At 37.6% G+C, this 19,122-nt stretch overlaps 1 protein-coding gene across 4 annotated transcripts in view; it reads right to left on the bottom strand.

Moving 5' to 3' along the window:
• The window catches only part of RC3H1 (ring finger and CCCH-type domains 1), a 90,015-nt gene that overhangs the window by 46,637 nt on the left and 24,256 nt on the right, over positions 1-19,122 (bottom strand). For all 4 annotated transcript variants that reach the window (XM_060296140.1, XM_030875435.2, XM_060296146.1 and 1 more), the window contains exon 2: positions 11,212-11,586. In XM_060296140.1, the coding sequence (XP_060152123.1) occupies positions 11,212-11,442 (231 nt within the window). In that variant the 5' untranslated portion in view covers positions 11,443-11,586. The remainder of the gene's footprint in view (positions 1-11,211; positions 11,587-19,122) is intronic.

The following is a 19,122-nucleotide window of genomic DNA, read 5'->3' as shown; positions in this document are numbered from 1 at the left end:
ATGCACTCCTATTCTAACACTGGTAACATCAAAACTCCCATTAAATTTACTGAATTCTTTCAAAAGATCTTTTATATACATACACACAAAATTACTGCATTTTCAAATTTTTGTTTTGTTTCTGTAACAGCTTTATTGAGATATAACTTGCATATCATGTAATTGACCCATTTAAGGTATATAATTCAATGACTTTAAATATATTCTCAGTTATACAACCATCACAATTTTAGAACATTTTCATAGCCCCCCCAAAAGAACCCCAGAGTCACCCCTGCCATATTTCCTCCCAAACCCCTCCAGCCATAGGAAAAAACTAATCTATTTTCTGTCTCTACGGATTTGCCTATTTTGGACATTTCATATAAACAGAATCATATAATAACTTCCAAAGTAGCTGTACCATTTTGCATTCCCACCAGCAATAAATGAGAGTCTCTCTTGCTTCCCATCCTCCCCAGTATTTCGTGCTGTCAATGTTTTGAATTTTAGCTATTCTAATTTATGTGTAGTGGTAGCTCACTGTTGCTGTTGTTTTCACAATTTTTAAAGATTATATTCTATTTATAGTTACTATAAAATGTTGGCTATATTCCCCTTGTTGTACAATATATCCTTGTAGCATTTATTTTATACATAGTAGTTTGTACCTCTGATTGTTGTTTTAATCTGCAATTCTTTAATGACAAACAATGCTGAGCAAGCTTTTATTTGCTCATTTGCCACCTGCATATCTTCTTTGGTGAAGTGTCCAGATCTTTGCCCATTTAAAAACCATGTTCTTTTAATAATTGAGTTGTAAGGGTTCTTAGATACAAGTTTCTTACAGATACATGATTTACAATTATTTTCTCCCATTCTGTCGGTTGTTCTCTCACTCTCTTGACAGTGTCTTTTGAAGCACTAAGTTTTTTGTTTTGTTTTGGCCGTACCACGTGGCTTGTGGGATCTTAGTTCCGCAACCAGAAACTGAACCCAGGCCCTCAGCAATGAAAGCGCGGAGTCCTAACCAATGGACTGCCAGGAAATTCCCTGAAACACTAAGTTTTAAATTTTGATTTAGTTTGATTTATCTTTTGTTCCTTGTGCTTCTGGTGTCATAGCTAAAAAATACTGCCTAGGGACTTCCCTGGTGGTTCAGTGGTTAAGACTCCATGCTCCCAAAGTAGGGGTCCCGGGTTCAATCCCTGGACAGGGAACTAGATCCTACATGCATGCCACAACTAAGGAGCCCACGTGCCACAACTAAGGAGCCTGTGTGCCGCAACAAAGGAGCCAGTGAGCTGCAATTAAGGAGCCCTCGAGCTGCAACTAAAGAAACCCTCTTGCCGCAACTAAGACCTGGCACAACCAAATAAATAAACAAACAAAAAAACCACTGCCTACTCCAAGGTCACAAAGATTTATGCAAATATTTTGTTTTAAGAGTTCTGCAGTTTTAGCTCTTACTTTTAGCCTTTGATCTATTTTGATTTAATTTCTGTATATGGTGTGAGGTAGTGGTCCAAATTCAATCTTTTGCATTTGGATATCCAGTTTGCTCAGCGCCATTAGTTGGAAAGACTGTCCTTTCCCCATTGAATGGTTTCGGCAATCTTGTAAAAAGTCATTTGACCATATATATGGGTTTATTTCTGGACTCTCTATTCTATTCCATTGATCTAAATGCCAATCTTTATGCCAGCAGCACACTGTCTTGATCACTAGAGTTTTGCAGTTTCAAAATCAGGAAGTGTGATTCCTTCAAATTTGTTCTGCTTTTAAGACTGTTTTGGCTATTTAGGGTCCCCTGTGAGTCCATATAAATTTTAGGATGGGTTTTTCTATTTCTTCAAAAAACATCACTGGGATTTTGAAAAAGTTTACATTGAATCTGTTGATTGCTTTGGGTAGTACTGTCATCTTAGTAATATTAAGTCTGTGAACAGGTGATGTCTTTCCATTTATTTATGTCTTCTTTAACTTCTTTAAGCAATGTTTTATTTTCAATGTACAAGTCTTTCACCTCCTTCGCTAAATTTATTCCTAAGTCTTTTATTCTTTTTGATGCTACTGTAAGTGAAATTATTTTCTTAATTTCCTTTTGGATTGTTCATTGTTAGTGTACAGAAATGAAACCGATTTTTGCATGTTAACTTTGTATCCTGCAACTTTGTTTAATTCATTTATTACTTCTAACAGTTTTTTAATGGAGATCTGTGGGGTTAAAATAATGGCTATTATGGATTAAAATGTCCTATCCTCAAATTTCATAAACATTAGTTGTTACAGTTAAGACATGACAAGGTCTTACTCATTTTGTAGAAAAAGAATTAGTTCATCCTTAGACAACTTTATGAGGAAAAGTAAGTCTTGGTTATTTGTTATTAAAATATTATATTACTAAAATTGTTACCCCCAATAAGTCTATTTTAAAAACATTTCCAAAATGTCATAATGGAATTTTCAAAACAAAAAGAGAAATGATTATCAAATGAAAACTTAAGTACAGGAAGAGAAGAAAAACAATCAAATGCAATTTCCCTCTGACAAATATTAATATTTTGTAGTATTGGCGACATCATCAAGATAGATTTGTAAATAAAGTAAGTTTTCCTTTGTTTTTGGCTGCACCATGTGCATGCAGGATCCTAGTTTCCCAACCAAGGACTGAACTACTCCCCCCGCAGTAGAAGCACAGAGTCCCAACCACGGGACCACCAGGGAAGTCCCAGTAAGTTTTCCTTTTGAATAAGCTGTTCTAAAACTGCTCTCTTTATCTCCTACATACATAATATCAACTTTCCCTACTTTTTATCAACTTATAGGAAGACTAATCTAGCAAATATTAGTGGTATTAATATAAATATTAATTTATTTATTTAGAAAATGATTTATGGTAAACATATGATACTTTAGACTCACACTATGCAAATTAACAGTGAGGGGTTGTTTAAGTGAATCATACCTAACTCTGAAAAGCCTACTTCCCTTGGCTTTGTGAAACCTTCTGAAGATACTATTGATCTCTACCTTGAGAATACTGACACAAAACTTTCAGAGTATTACCTTCAGAATTACTAGAGTAACTTTTATATTTAGATACTTAGAGGTATTTGCTTCCACTCTAGACAAATGGTTCCCAAAGGCTGTGTTCTATAGTTTTCGTCACTTTCTCGATCTTTCATTTCAGTTAGTGTCTACTAAGTAAAATAGTCTGAAGCAGCTTCACTTTTCCTATTAAGTAAAATGCAATTATTTTGTGAATAATATTTTCTTCACTATTAAGAAGTTTTTGTGACTCACCTCTTAGGTTTCTCTAATGATCTGATAGCTAAGGCTGTTGAGAAAGTCTGACCACCAGACTGGACGAATGTTACTGTACAGTGACTGAGAAACACTGCACCACCATAACAAATCTCCTTAACGTACTGAGATAAAGGATCTGCACAGTACTGAACAAAATTTTATCTATTTAAATAGAAGACAGGAGGAGCTTCAAGATGGCAGAAGAGTAAGACGTGGACATCACCTTCCTCCCCACAAATACATTGGAAATACATCTACATGTGGAACAACTCCTACAGAACACTTACTGAACAATGGCAGAAGAATTCAGACCTCTCAAAAGGCAATAAACTCCCCACGTACCTGGGTAGGCCAAAAGAAAAAACAGAGACAAAAGAATAGGGACTGGGACCTGCATCAGTGGGAGGGACCCGTGAAGGAGGAAAGGTTTCCACACACTAGGAAGGCCCTTCACGGGCAGAGACTGCAGGAGGCGGAGTGGGGAAGCTTCGGAGCCGCGGAGGAGAGCACAGCAACAGGGGTGCGGCGGGCAAAGTGGAGAGATTCCCGCACACAGAATCAGTGCCAACCAGCACTCACCAGCCCAAGAGGCTTGTCTGCTCACCCGCGGGATGGGCGGGGGCTGGGAGCTGAGGCTCCGGCTTCCGAGGACGGATCCCAGGGAGAGGACTGGGGTTGGCTGCGTGAACACAGCCTGAAGGGGGCTAGGGCACCACAGCAAGCCGGGAGTGTGTCTGGGAAACGGTCTGGAGCTGCTGAAGAGGCAAGAGACGTTTTCTTGCCTCTTTGTTTCCTGGTGCGCGAGGAGAGGGGATTAAGAGTACTGCCTAAACGAGCTCCAGAGATGGGCGCAAGCCACGGCTATCAGCGCGGACCCCAGAGATGAGCATGAGACTCTAAGCTTGTGTGCAAGCACAGGTCACTACCCACACCTCCCCTCCCTGGAGCCTGTGCAGCAGGTCACTGCCAGGGACAACTTCCCCCGGAGAACACATGGTGCACCTCAGCATAGTGAAACATCACGCCAGCCTCTGTCACCGCAGGCTCACCCAGCATTCCGTAACCCTGCCCCTGCAGTGAGCCAGAGCCCCCTAATCAGCTGCTACTTTAACCCCATCCTGTCTGGGCGGGGATCAGATGCCCTCAGGCGACCTACACGCAGAGGCGGGGCCACATTCAAAGCTGAATCCCAGGAGCTGTGAGAACAAGAAGAGAAAGGGAAATCTCTCCCAGCAGCCTCAGGAGCAGCGGATTAAATCTCCACAATCAACTTGATGTACCCTGCATCTGTGGAATACCTGAATGAACAACGAATCATACCAACTTGAGGTGGTGGACTTTGGGAGCAACGATATATATATTTTTTTCCCTTTTTCTCTTTTTGTGACTGTGTATGTGTATGCTTCTGTGTGTGATTCTGTCTGTATAACTTTGCTTTTACCATTTGTCCTAGGGTTCTGTATCTCCATTTATTTAGTTTTTTTTAAGATGTTGGGGGTAGGAGTTTATTAATTTATTTATTTTTGCTGTTTGGGTCTTCGTTTCTGTGCGAGGGCTTTCTCTAGTTGTGGCAAGCGGGGGCTACTCTTCATCGTGGTGCGCGGGCCTCTCACTATCGCGGCCTCTCTTTTTGCGGAGCACAGGCTCCAAACGCGCAGGCTCAGTAGTTGTGGCTCACGGGCCAAGTTGCTCCGCGGCATGTGGGATCCTCCCAGACCAGGGCTCGAACCCGTGTACCCTGCATTAGCAGGCAGATTCTCAACCACTGTGCCACCAGGGAAGCCCCATTTTTTTTTTTTTTAAGTATAATTTTTAGTGCTTGTTATCATTGGTGGATTTGTTTTGGGTTTGGTTGCTCTTTTTTTTTTCTATTACTTAAAATTTTTTTTTTAATAATTATTTTCTATTTTAATAACTTTATTTTCCTCCCTCTATCTCTCCCTTCTTCCCTCCCTCCCCCCCTTTCTTTCTCCCTTTTACTCTGAGTCATGTGGATGACAGGGTCTTGGTGCTCCGGCCGGGCGTCAGGCCTGTACCTCTGAGGTGGGAGAGCTGAGTTCAGGACATTGGTCCACCAGAGACCTCCCAGCTCCACGTAATATCAAATGGCAAAAATCTCCCAGAGATCTCCAACTCAACGCCAAGACCCAGCTCCACTCAATGACCAGCAAGCTACAGTGCTGAACACCCTATGCCAAACAACTAGCAAGACAGGAACACAACCCCACCCATCAGCAAAGAGGCTGCCTAAAATCATAATAAGGTCACAGACACCACAAAACACACCACCAGACGCAGACCTGACCACCAGAAAGACAAAATCCAGCCTCATCCACCAGAACACAGGCACTAGTCCCCTCCACCAGGAAGCCTACACAACCCACTGAACAAATCATAGCCACTGGGGGTAGACACCAAAAACAACGGGAACTACAAACCTGGGGCCTGCGAAAAAGAGACCCCAAACACAGTAAGTGAAGCAAAAGGAGAAGACAGAGAAACACACAGCAGATGAAGGAGCAAGGTAAAAACCGATCAGACCAAACAAATGAAGAGGAAATAGGCAGTCTACCTGAAAAAGAATTCAGAGTAATGACAGTAAAGATGATCCAAAATCTTGGAAATAGAATGGAGAAAATACAAGAAACATTTAACAAGAACCTAGAAGAACTAAGGAGCAAACAAACAATGATGAACACCACAATAAATGAAATTAAAAATTCTCTGGAAGGAATCAATAGAATAACTGAGGCAGAAGAACAGATAACTAACTTGGAAGAGAAAATAGTGGAAATAACTACTGCAGAACAGAATAAAGAAAAAAGAATGAAAATGATTGAGAACAGTCTCAGAGACATCTGGGACAACATTAAAGGCACCAACATTCGAATTCTAGGGGTCCCAGAAGGAGAAGAGAAAAAGAAAAGGACTGAAAAAATATTTGAAGAGATTACAGTTGAAAACTTCCGTAATATGGGAAAGGAAATAGTTAATCAAGTCCAGGAGGCGCAGAGAGTCCCATAAAGGATAAATCCAAGGAGAGACAGGCCAAGACACACATTAATCAAACTACCAAAAACTAAATACAAAGAAAAAATATTAAAAGCAGGAAGGGAAAAACAACAAATAACATACAATGGAATCCCAATAAAGTTAGCTAATACTTCAGCAGAAACTGCAAGCCAGAGGGACTAGAAGGACATATTTAAAGTGATGAAAGGGAAAAACCTACAACAAAGATTACTCTACCCAGCAAGATCCTCGTTCAGATTCGACGGAGAAATTAAAACCTTTACAGACAAGCAAAAGCTAAGAGAGTTCAGCACCACCAAACCAGCTTTAAAACAAATGCTAAAGGAACTTCTCTAGGCAGGAAACACAAGAAAAGGAAAAGATCCACGAAAACAAACCCAAAACAATTAAGAAAATGGTAATAGGAACACACATATTGATAATTACCTTCAATGTAAATGGATTAAATGCTCCAACCAAAAGACATAGACTGGCTGAATGGATACAAAAACAAGACCCATATATATGTGTCTACAAGAGACCCATTTCAGACCTAGGGACACATACAGACTGAAAGTGAGGGGACGGAAAAAGATATTCCATGCAAATGGAAATCAAAAGAAAGCTGGGGCTTCCCTGGTGGCGCAGTGGTTGAGAGTCCGCCTGCAGATGCAGGGGACATGGGTTCATGCCCCGGTCCAGGAAGATCCCACATGCCGTGGAGCGGCTGGGCCCGTGAGCCATGGCCACTGAGCCTGTGCATCCGGAGCCTGTGCTCTGCAATGCGAGAGGCCACAACAGTGAGAGGCCCACGTACCACAAAAAACAAACCAAAAAAAGCTGGAGTAGCAATTCTCATATCAGACAAAATAGACTTTAAAACAAAGACTATTACAAGAGACAAAGAAGAACACTACATAATGATCAAGGGATCGATCCAAGAAGAAGATAGAACAACTGTATATATATATGCACCCAACATAGGAGCACCTCAATACATAAGGCAAATACTAACAGCCATAAATGGGGAAATCGACAGTAACACAATCATAGTAGGGGACTTTACCACTCCTGTTTCACCGATGGACACATCATCCAAAATGAAAATAAATAAGGAAACACAAGTTTTAAATGAGACTTTAAACAAGATGGACTTAATTGATATTTACAGGACATTCCATCCAAAAACAACAGAATACACTTTCTTCTCAAGCGCTCATGGAACATTCTCCAGGATAGATCATATCTTGGGTCACAAACCAAGTCTTGGTAAATTTAACAAAACTGAAATCGTATCAAGTATCTTTTCTGACCACAACGCTATGAGACTAGATATCAATTACAGGAAAAAAATCTGTAAAAAAATACAAACCCATGGAGGCTAAACAGTACACTACCTAATAACCAAGAGATCACTGAAGAAATCAAAGAGGAAACAAAAAAATACCTAGAAACAAATGACAATGAAAACACGATGACCCAAAACCTGTGAGAGGCAGCAAAAGCAGCTCTAAGAGGGAAGTTTATAGCAATACAATCCTGCCTTAAGAAACAAGAAACATCTCAAATAAACAACCTGACCTTACACCTAAAGCAATTAGAGAAAGAAGAACAAAAAACCCCAGAGTTAGCAAAAGGAAAGAAATCATAAAGATCAGATCAGCAATAAATGAAAAAGGAATGAAAGAAACAAGAGCAAACATCAATAAAACTAAAAGCTCGTTCTCTGAGAAGATAAACAAAATTGATAAACCATTAGCCAGACTTACCAAGAAAAAAATGGAGAACACTCAAATCAATAGAATTAGAAATGAAAAAGAAGTAACAACTGACACTGAAGAAATACAAAGGATCATGAGAGATTACTACAAGCAACTATACGTCAATAAAATGGATAACCTGGAAGAAATGGACAAATTGTTAGAAAAGCATAACCTCCTGAGACTGAACCAGGAAGAAATAGAAAATATAAACAGACCAATCACAAGCACTGGAATTGAAACTGTGACTAAAAATCTTCCAACAAACAGAAGCCCAGGACCAGATGGCTTTTTAGGTGAATTATATCAAACATTTAGAGACGAGCTAACACCTATCCTTCTCAAACTCTTCCAAAGTATAGCAGAGGGAGGAACACTCCCAAACTCATTCTAAGAGGCCACCATCACTCTGATACCAAAACAAGACAAATATGTCACAAAGAAAGAAAACTACAGGCCAATATCACTGATGAACATAGATGCAAAAATCCTCAACAAAATAGTAGTAAGCAGAATCCAACAGCACATTAAAAGGATCACACACCATGATCAAGTGGGGTTTATCCCAGGAATGCAAGGATTCTTCAATATATGCAAATCAATCAATGTGATACACCATATTAACAAATTGAAGAATAAGAACCATATGACCATCTCAAAAGATGCAGAAAAAGCTATTGACAAAATTCAACACCCATTTATGAAAAAACCCTCCAGAAAGTAGGCATAGAGGGAACTTACCTAAACATAATAAAGGCCATATATGACAAACCCACAGCCAACATCGTCCTCAATGGTGAAAATCTGAAACCATTTCCACTAAGATCAGGAACAAGACAAGGTTGCCCACTCTCACGAGTATTAATCAACATAGTTTTGGAAGTTTTAGCCACAGCAATCAGAGAAGAAAAGGAAATAAAAGGAATCCAAATCGGAAAAGAAGAAGTAAAGCTGTCACTGTGTGCAGATAACATGATACTATACATAGAGAATCCTAAAGATGCCACCAGGAAACTACTAGAGGTAATCAATGAATTTGGTAAAGTAGCAGGATACAAAATTAATGCACAGAAATCTCTTGCATTCCTATACACTAATGATGAAAAATCTGAAAGTGAAATTAAGGAAACTCCCATTTACCACTGCAACAAAAAGAATAAAATACCTAGGAATAAACCTACCTAGGGAGACAAAAGACCTGTATGCAGAAAACTATAAGACACTGATGAAAGAAATTAAAGATGATACCAATAGATGGAGAGATATTCCATGTTCTTGGATTGGAAGAATCAATATTGTGAAAATGACTATACTACCCAAAGCAATCTACAGATTCAATGCAATTCCTATCAAACTACTACTGGCATTTTTCACAGAACTAGAACAAAAAATTTCACAATTTGTATGGAAAAACAAAAGACCCTGAATAGCCAAAGCAATATTGAGAACAAAAAACGGAGCTGGAGGAATCAGGCTCCCTGCCTTCAGACAATACTACAAAGCTACAGTAATCAAGACAGTATGGTACTGGCATAAAAACAGAAATACAGATCAGTGGAACAGGACAGAAAGTCCAGAGATAAACCCATGCACATATGTTCGCCTTCTTTTTGATAAAGGAGAAAAGAATATACAATGGAGAAAAGACTGCCTCTTCAATAAGTGGTGCTGGGAAAACTGGACAGCTACATGTGAAAGAATGAACACTCCCTAACACCATACACAAAAACAAACTCAAAATGGATTAAAGACCTAAATGTAAGGCCAGACACTATAAAACTCTTAGAGGAAAACAAAGGCAGAACACTTTATAACATAAATCACAGCAAGATCCTTTTTGACCTACCTCCTAGAAAAATGGAAATAAAAACAAAAATAAACAAATGGGACCTAATGAAACTTCAAAGCTTTTGCACAGCAAAGGAAACCATAAACAGGACGAAAAAACAACCCTCAGAATGGGAGAAGATATTTGCAAATGAAGCAACTGACAAAGGATTAATCTCCAAAACTTACAAGCAGCTCACGAAGCTCAACATCAAAAAGTCAAACAACCCAATCCAAAAATGGGCAGAAGACCTAAATAGACATTTCTCCAAAGAAGATATACAGATTGCCAACAAACACATGAAAGAATGCTCAACATCATTAATCATTAGAGAAATGCAAATCAAAACTACCATTGAGATATCATCTCACACCAGTCAGAATGGCCATGATCAAAAAATCTACAAACAGTAAATGCTGGAGAGGGTGTGCAGAAAAGGGAACCCTCTTGCACTGTTGGTGGGAATGTAAATTGATACAGCCACTACAGAGAACAGTATGGAAGTTCCTTAAAAAACTAAAAATAAAACTACCATACGAGCTAGCAATTCCACTACTGGGCACATACCCTGAGAAAACCATAATTCAAAAAGATACATGTACCACAATGTTCATTGCAGCGTTATTTACAATAGCCAGGACATGGAACCAACCTAAGTGTCCTTCGAAAGATGAATGGATAAAGAAGATGTGGCACATATATACAATGGAATATTACTCAGCCATAAAAAGAAACGAAACTGAGTTATTTGTAGTGAGGTGGATGTACCTAGAGTCTGTCATACACAGTGAAGTAAGTCCGAAAGAGAAAAACAAATACCGTATGCACATATATATGAAATGTAAGAAAATTTGTTTAAAAACATTGTCAGGAAGAACCTAGGGGCAGGACAGGAATAAAGATGGAGACCTACTACAGAATGAACTTGAGGGGGGACAGGGAAGGGTAAGCTGGGACAAAGTGAGAGAGTGGCATGGACATATATACACTACCATATGTAAAACCAATAGCTAGCGGGAAGCAGCCGCATAGCACAGGGAGATCAGCTCAGTGCTTTGTGACCACCTGGGGGGGCGGATAGGGAGGGTGGGAGGGAGGGAGATGCAAGAGGGAAGAGATATGTTGATATATGTATATGTATAGCTGATTCACTTTGTTATAAAGCAGAAACTAACACACCACTGTAAAGCAATTATACTCCAATAAAGATGTTAAAAAAAAAAACAAAACAGAATGCAATATTACCAGATCTTAACAAGTTTCCCTCGGGAGGAAAAAACACACATACAGAAATTTAAAAGGATAACAAATTACTCAACTTACCTGAGCACCCACTAGCTGCAGCAATGCTGAGTTTACTGGGAGGAGTTCAATGTCTGTATTGATGGTGGTCTGGTCAAACGGGCAAGCCTTGCGGTGGAGTTTGTTCAGGCACATCTTGCAGACAGTATGGCCACAACCCAAACTGATGGGCTTTCGAATTGTTTCGTCGAAAGTCTGAGTGCAAATTGGGCAGGAAAGGAAATCCGTCCACTGTGGAGCTTGTACAGGCATTGTTTCTGGAGTTACAATTCACTCACACACACAAAATCTAAAGCAAAGATTCCACTGGAATCAAAATCTTTGAAAAAAGTTTATCTTTTCTTTTTTTTTAAATATCTTCTGTAAATACAGTCAGCACATAGTGTGAAATATTACCTGAAAAACAAAGAAAAAAAAAATGAGCACCTTCCTTTTCAATTAAACTGTACATTCTCACCTTACTACCTATAAGATTTTATACCACATTTATATCAACATAGTCCACCTCTTTGCATTTTTACAAAGTGAGAGCCATAATAAAACATCTAGTCTTATCCCCTTATTTTAGAGATGGGGAGTAGACCCCAAAAAAAGGAGATAACTTGCTGAGGGTGACAAGTTAGTAATAAAGTTAGATCCAAGATGTAAGTCTCTCAAGTTTATCTAAGTCTATGATTGTTTTATATTTTAAAATTAGCCTTTTTAAGATAGCTAATAATATTCTGATCTGAACATGTTAATATGTTCAGCTGTGAAAATTTATCAAGCTTTACACTTAGGCGTATGCATTTCGGTGTATGTTACACCCTAATAAAGAGTCTTAAAAAAATTGGCCTAAAATAAAATCTACCTTAATACTTTATCATCAAATTTAGTGTGGGTAATGAGATAAAAAGAAACCGTGGGATTCTTTTTAAGGTTTATTTATTTATTTGCAGTACGTGGGCCTCTCACTGTTGTAGCCTCTCCCGTCGCGGAGCACAGGCTCCAGACGCGCAGGTTCAACAGCCATGGCTCACGGGCCTGGCCGCTCAGCATGTGGGATCTTCCCGGACCGGGGCACCAACCCGCGTCCCCTGCATCGGCAGGCGGACACTCAACCACTGTGCCACCAGGGAAGCCCTAAGGTTTATTTTTAAGAGTTTTATTTACTGGTAAAGATCTTTTAAGCCTCTGTTACAGCTTATACTTGTTGCTACAGTATGTTGTTTTAGAACACAGTGAAAAGTATTTACTTCAAAAGATTTTTTAAATTCCCAAATTTAAGAATGATAGGTCAATACAGTTAACCAGAACACATATACAGTCAAATTTCACTGTCTACCCTCTCCTTTTGGTAGGGGATAAAAACCAAATCACAAAACTTATCACCTGCATCTAACAGAAATTTTCTTTACATACAAAACCTAATCTGAAGTTTCTAGCACACATCTTAAACAATACCTGCAGTACTTACTCTAACTGTAGCTTCTAAAAATGAGAACTGGTGTACAGAATAAAGTAACATAGTGTTACAAGTTCTTAACGATTTGATTATGCTCAGCAGAGACTGCTTACAAAGATGGAAACAAAAATGTCACTTAAGCTGTAATTATTAGAAAAGTAAATTATCTACACATTTTACTCTTCGAGCATTACATTTAATTAATGTTTTATTGAAGTAACTCAACCTTAAATGCAAGCCCATTATTGAGAGAATAATTTCTATTAGGTATGCTAAAAATTTTATCCATTCATTCAACAAATATTTACTAAGCACTACTACTACTGTGTGCCAGACTCTGAATTGTTAGGGAAATAGTGAAACAGCATACTCATAGTATCTGCCTTCTGAGTAACCTCAGCTTTGTCTGGGTTTCTGCGAAGTGTGCTACCAGATAAATGGACAGTGGAAAAAAAATTTAAGAACCTAAACAGTTACCAAGTTAATTTCACATTTAGGATCTAAAATTAAAGTTATCTGAGTATATGTCCAAATCACCCTTGCAATAATAAAAAAGTGAATAAAGAAATTGCCCACATTTTGATTTCTATAATGTTTTAATTATAAATAATTTAAATAAAATGCATCTGCAAACAGAATGAGTAGCTACAAGTATGTTTATATCAAATTATTACTTAATGAGACTATCATCCAGAGTGCTAAAAAAGAAAATACAGTATCTAATCACTCAACTGTACAGTCAAATGCTACAATTACAATTGTACATGGGGTTGCAGAATGTTCCAAAATAAAGGAAAAAAAGTGTTTGAAAGACAATATTCAGAACGAGGACTGGATATTAGTCAGAAATGTTTGCTGAAGTTGATTAAGTTGATAAAGTGTCATCCATACGAACTTTTCTATAGATTAGCATGGCAGTTTAAAATAATGCTTACAGGGGGCGTCCCTGGTGGCGCAGTGGTGGAGAGTCCGCCTGCCGATGCGGGGGACACGGGTTCGTGCCCCGGTCCGGGAGGCTCCCACATGCCGCGGAGCGGCTGGGCCCGTGAGCCATGGACGCTGAGCCTGCGCGTCGGGAGCCTGCGCGTCCGGAGCCTGTGCTCCGCAAGGGGAGAGGCCACAGCAGCGAGAGGCCCGCGTACCGCAAAGAAAAACAAAAAAAAGCCTACAAAGAATCTGATCTTAAGTTAACCTTTACTTGAGTTGAGTTAATGGTTCTTTCCTTTTTACCAGTATGGCCTTGTAGAGCACTTAAAATTTGTTAATTAATCATAAAACAAAGTTAAAACACAGCACTTTATTTCCTTAAACACTATAAAATTACAGAAACCCCAAAGAGCAGAAAATATAAACGTTTTATTGCACAATCATTATAATTTTTACTATTTATACAACTCACTGCTTTACATAGAACAAAATTATAAAAGGTAGGTAACTACTGTTATCCCATTTTACAGATACAGTCGACCCCTGAACAACATGGGTTTTAATAGCAAGGGTCCACTTATGCACGAATTTTTTTTTCAATAGTAAATACTACAGTACTACATGATCTGCAGTTGGCTGAATCCTTGGATGTGGAAGTGCAGATGAGGAGGAACCGCATATACGGAGAACCGATTATAAATTATACACAGATTCTCAACTGAGCGGAGGGCCAGCACCCCTAACCCCCGTGTTCAACTGTCAACTCCATGAGAAATGGACGTTTAGTGAGGCTGAATAAGCTAAAAAGAAATAGAGATGCAATATTAACCCAGACAGTCTGGCTCAAAACCCGAACGCTTAACCATATCACCACCCACAGATTAAAGGTTAAAAAAGGAAGAATTACTTGCAGGTTCATTCAAAAACCAATGTCACAAAAATGAAATTTTAAAAAATTTTAAATTTTTTTGAAAGTTAAAAAGGAAAAGACCAGTGTCACAAAGCTGCTAATAGCTATTTTTTTAAAAATATTTATTTATTTATTTATTTGGCTGTGTTGGATCTTAGTTGCAGCACACGGGATCTTCGCTGTGGCATGCAGGATCTTTCGTTGTGGTACACGGGCTACAGAGTGTGCAAGCTCAGTAGTTGTGGCACGTGGGCTCCTAAGATGTGGTATGTGGGTTTAACTGCCCCGCAGCATGTGGGATCTTAGTTCCCGACCAGGGATCGAACCTGCATCTCTTGCATTCTAAGGTGGATTCTTAACCACTGGACCATCAAGGAAGTCCCCTAATAGCTATTTATTGACTTCACAGTAATTTCGTTCTTCTGGCAGACAACGCTGTTGACAAATCTAATGATTAGGTCATTGTTCTAATCTTACTTGTCTTCTCAACAAGATATGAAACATGACTATTCCCTCCTTCTTGAAAGTGTGGATGAACCACACTCCCCTCATCCTTGCCAACTCACTGGCTTATTGTTTTTGATCTCTTAAACTCCTAAATGCTGAAGTGAGTTATCAGGGTTCTATCTTGAGTTTCCTTTTCTCATCATTCTCCAGTTAAAAATCTTGAAATGGCTTCCTATTACACTGAGAATAAAATTTGGATATTATATTCTGGTTTACAAAGCCGTAAATGATAAGACCTGTAATTCTCTCTCCAACTTCAGGTTCTAACACTTGTCTCCATCACTCCACTATCCTTCAGCTACTCACGTGAAACTTGTTCCTATCTTAGGATATTAGTACTAGCTAGTCTCTCTGTCTAATCTTTGAATTCAAGGCCATTCTTTATCATTTAGATGTCACCAAAAATTTCAACTCCTCAGAACTCCCTGACCACTTAAAACGCTAAAATAATCTCTTAAGTCACTCTCTAGTCCATCACTGTACTTAAATTCTCTACAAAATAGTTCTACCATCTATAAATTATACTTTCTTATATTTTTATTTGTTTACTCAATGTCTATCTTATATTAGAATGTAGACTTCATGAGGACAGAGACCTAATCTGCCTTGTTCACTATGAAAGCTATAGCTTGTTTCTCACTACAATTTAGGCACAGTAAAAATTTTGCATTTCAAAGAGTTCAGAGACCTGTGAAAATCTATTCATAGATCTCTTGGGTATTTAAAGACTCCAGGTTAAGAAAGTCTAACCTACATTAGTGTTTCATGAATCTTAGAATTACAGCAAGTATTTGGAGATTTACTACATATCCAGCACAGTAGAATACAGAAAACAGGCAGAAAATATGGTCAACATCAGTTTTACAGACTTAAAATACCTCACTGCTCTCCCACGTGATTTCAGATCAGTGCTGTTATAACAAATTTTCCAAATTATTCTGTCATAACAAGAACTATTTAAAACAGAATCCTAAATCATTGATAAAAGATACCTTAGAGAACATCTAGTTCTAGCCTAATTTTTCAAGATGAGGTAACTAACATTTATTTTTATCTCTATCAGTAATAAGTGTTATTAAGCTTTTTCAAACACCTCTTTTCATTTAATCTTTAAAACCCAAAGAAGTTGGAATCATTTTCCTTCTTCTCACAGAGAAATAAAATAACATTCAGAGAATTTGTCCACGGTCATACAGGTAGTAAGTGGCAAAGTCAAAACACATCAACTTCAGTCCAGTACTTGACATTCAAGTGTATGCACTTTCCACTATACCAACTTGACATGGAGGATACCAAAGACAAGTAAAAGAGCTTCACTCAAAGTCATACAGCTTAATAATGGCAGAGCCAGGATCAGAAAGTTTCCTGAATCCTACTTTTAGTATCCCCTGCTCCCCCACTGGATTACGTTGAACATAAAGCCATCACTGAATATCTGAAAGATTAAAAAATATCATTGCATATTAAAACTACAGTTAACAATATCTGGCACAGATTAAGGTATCCATCAACCTTGGAAATACTACATAAAGCTGTTTATATACAACATGCTCATTCTTCTAGGAATAAGATCCATGACTTATCAGATTCTTAAAGATGTGTTTAGTTTGGAGAGGGAGGGGAAGGGAAGATAAGAATCACTGATCCAGGCATATTGAAATAAAATAACTGTTGAAAACTTAAGAATATAGAAAAAATAAAAGCAATAATTTATAAGAACATATATTTTCTCTGTATTTACACCACAATCTCATCAGACTCTTAAAAAAAGGTTAAGTAATATATGATCACGTGGGTCAAAAATAATTTTAATAATTACAGTGAAATATCTCCCTCCCAGGGCTGTCTCCCACCTCTCTAGTCCTCATTCCCACCCCACCTCCACAGATAAGCCATTATACTTTCCTTTTAGTTTCTTTATCCAAATTGGTTTATTTACAAATATATATTAAGTGGCAAAAAAGGATTTTAATGCTACTATTTACAACTCTTCTCTTTCTTCATTAAACCAGTTTTTCTGAGAAATTATACCCAGAAATCTTTTTTCCATTCCCAGTAAAAATTAAACATTAGCTACTTGCAAAAAAATTTTTATTGGTCTTTATTACATGCCCAGTATTGGAGATAAAAAATAGTTAGCAAATCATTCCAAGTCTGCATGGGGCTAACATTATTTCCTTCATTAGCTACACAAACAATAATGATACAACTAAATAACATGACTGCAAGTTATGGTAAATGATATGCAGGTAAGGGACAGGGAGATATAAGCACATTTAACTGAGATAACCTAACCAAATGGGGGTGAGGTTGTGGGTAGGGTATTGCTTCCCTGCAGAAGTGATATTTATGTTAAGATTTGAAGACAAAGGCTGAATAAAAGTTATGGAAAGAATAATACGTAATATGTGTATGTAGATTTTAGGTAAAGGAAAAGCATAACCACAGGTTCTGAGACTAGACAGAATATAATACAATTGGGGAGCTTGAAAAAAACCAAAGCAACAGGGAAGCCAGAAACAAAACAAAACAAAATAAACAGAGAGCAAAAGAGAAAGATATGAGATGAGACTAAAGAATTAGAAGGAACCAAAAACTACAGGATCTTTTAACTCATAGTTTGGTATTTGGTCATAATGTGAAGAGTAATGTGAAGGCACTGAAGAGGCAGGAGGTGACCCACTTTACTGTTTCTAATACAGGGTATGCCTATACTATGAAAACATATGGAATAATTAAAAAAAGAATTAGTTAAGCATGTAGAAACGTTAAGTAAAAGCAAAACTTTAAGACCAATAAATACGATGTCATTTGTGTTAGGGAAAAAAATCCTATGTATTAGTCTTGGTATTAATGAATATAAATGGATGAAGAAAAAGGTCTGGAAAGATACCTAACAAACTTAACAGCAGTTACACAGTTGGGCAACTTACAAAATGTATATAATCACGAATTACTTATATAAGTGCAAAAAATTTGAAAGAATGAAAATAAGAGAAGAGCACATTTAGAACACAATTTAGGCTCTAAGATAAATTACTATAAGGCTATTCAAAATATTTTTCCTTATAAAATTGACCTTTTACAAATTTGGACAGCCAAATCATCAAAACTTATTTCTTTTTAAAATTAATTAAAAACGCTTTAATAACTTTTCTAGAATTTATGTTTCAAAGAACTAGTATAATTTATTACTTTTATGTATCATTTCCATCTGTATTAACCTAGTAAAATGAAGTATAGAGTTCTAACCTCTTAAATTTTCCAGTAAAATAGTTCTTAGAGATATATAACAAACTTGATAGAGTTAACATTCAGAATCAGCACCCATATCGTCACTAAAAATATAAGCATTTGTCTAACCATAAAGATAGGTTTGAGAGACTAAGGGGAAAATAGTATTTTAAAAGTTTGATTTCGCCTAGGAAAGTTGATGGTTAAGAACAGTAAGTCGCTCTTTGATGATTCTATTTCAATCATCAAAGTCATAAACCAAAGATTTTTTAAAGGCTACAAAGTGTCATCAATTGTAGTTATTAGGTCTAAGAAGAATTTCCACTTCCTCATTCTTTAAACATCTTTCTCCAAAGTCATCTTTCCAAACATTCTCCAAGCTTCTCAAAGACAGTTGTTCAACCACAAAACATATCTAAACCACACAGGACATATGGCTTTGTGGATGTAATAAACAAACATTCTTTCAGTCAAGAGTAAACATATGAGATAAAATTACTAAATACCAACATTCAGATTCTTTAAACTTCTTCAGAGTAAGGTTTTGTCAAAAAAAAAAATTTTATTAATTAATGCACATGTGCTCAACGTCTGCAGATAAATAGTTATGTGTTAGGGGTCAGCCCAAATCTAGCTCATTAGGAATAATGCTACTGGAACCTTCCTAATCATAAACAGAGCATGAATGATGAATCCTCTTTATGTCTTAAAAAATCCAAGACTGACTCTGCTGTTCAGTGTTCAGAGCAATGGTTAACTTTCCCATTAGTTTACCATAAGGTCTACTCTCCTATGTAAATGACAACAATTAGTGATCTTACTGTTCATAATTCATAATAGATAATTCAGAATACACACAAATTAAATAGCAATCAGTCCAACCTTGAAGAAAGCCCAAATTAAAAAAATA

Source organism: Globicephala melas, chromosome 1, assembly GCF_963455315.2.
Source record: "Globicephala melas chromosome 1, mGloMel1.2, whole genome shotgun sequence".
Lineage (NCBI taxonomy): Eukaryota > Metazoa > Chordata > Mammalia > Artiodactyla > Delphinidae > Globicephala > Globicephala melas.
This window is presented reverse-complemented; position numbering and strand designations above follow the sequence as displayed.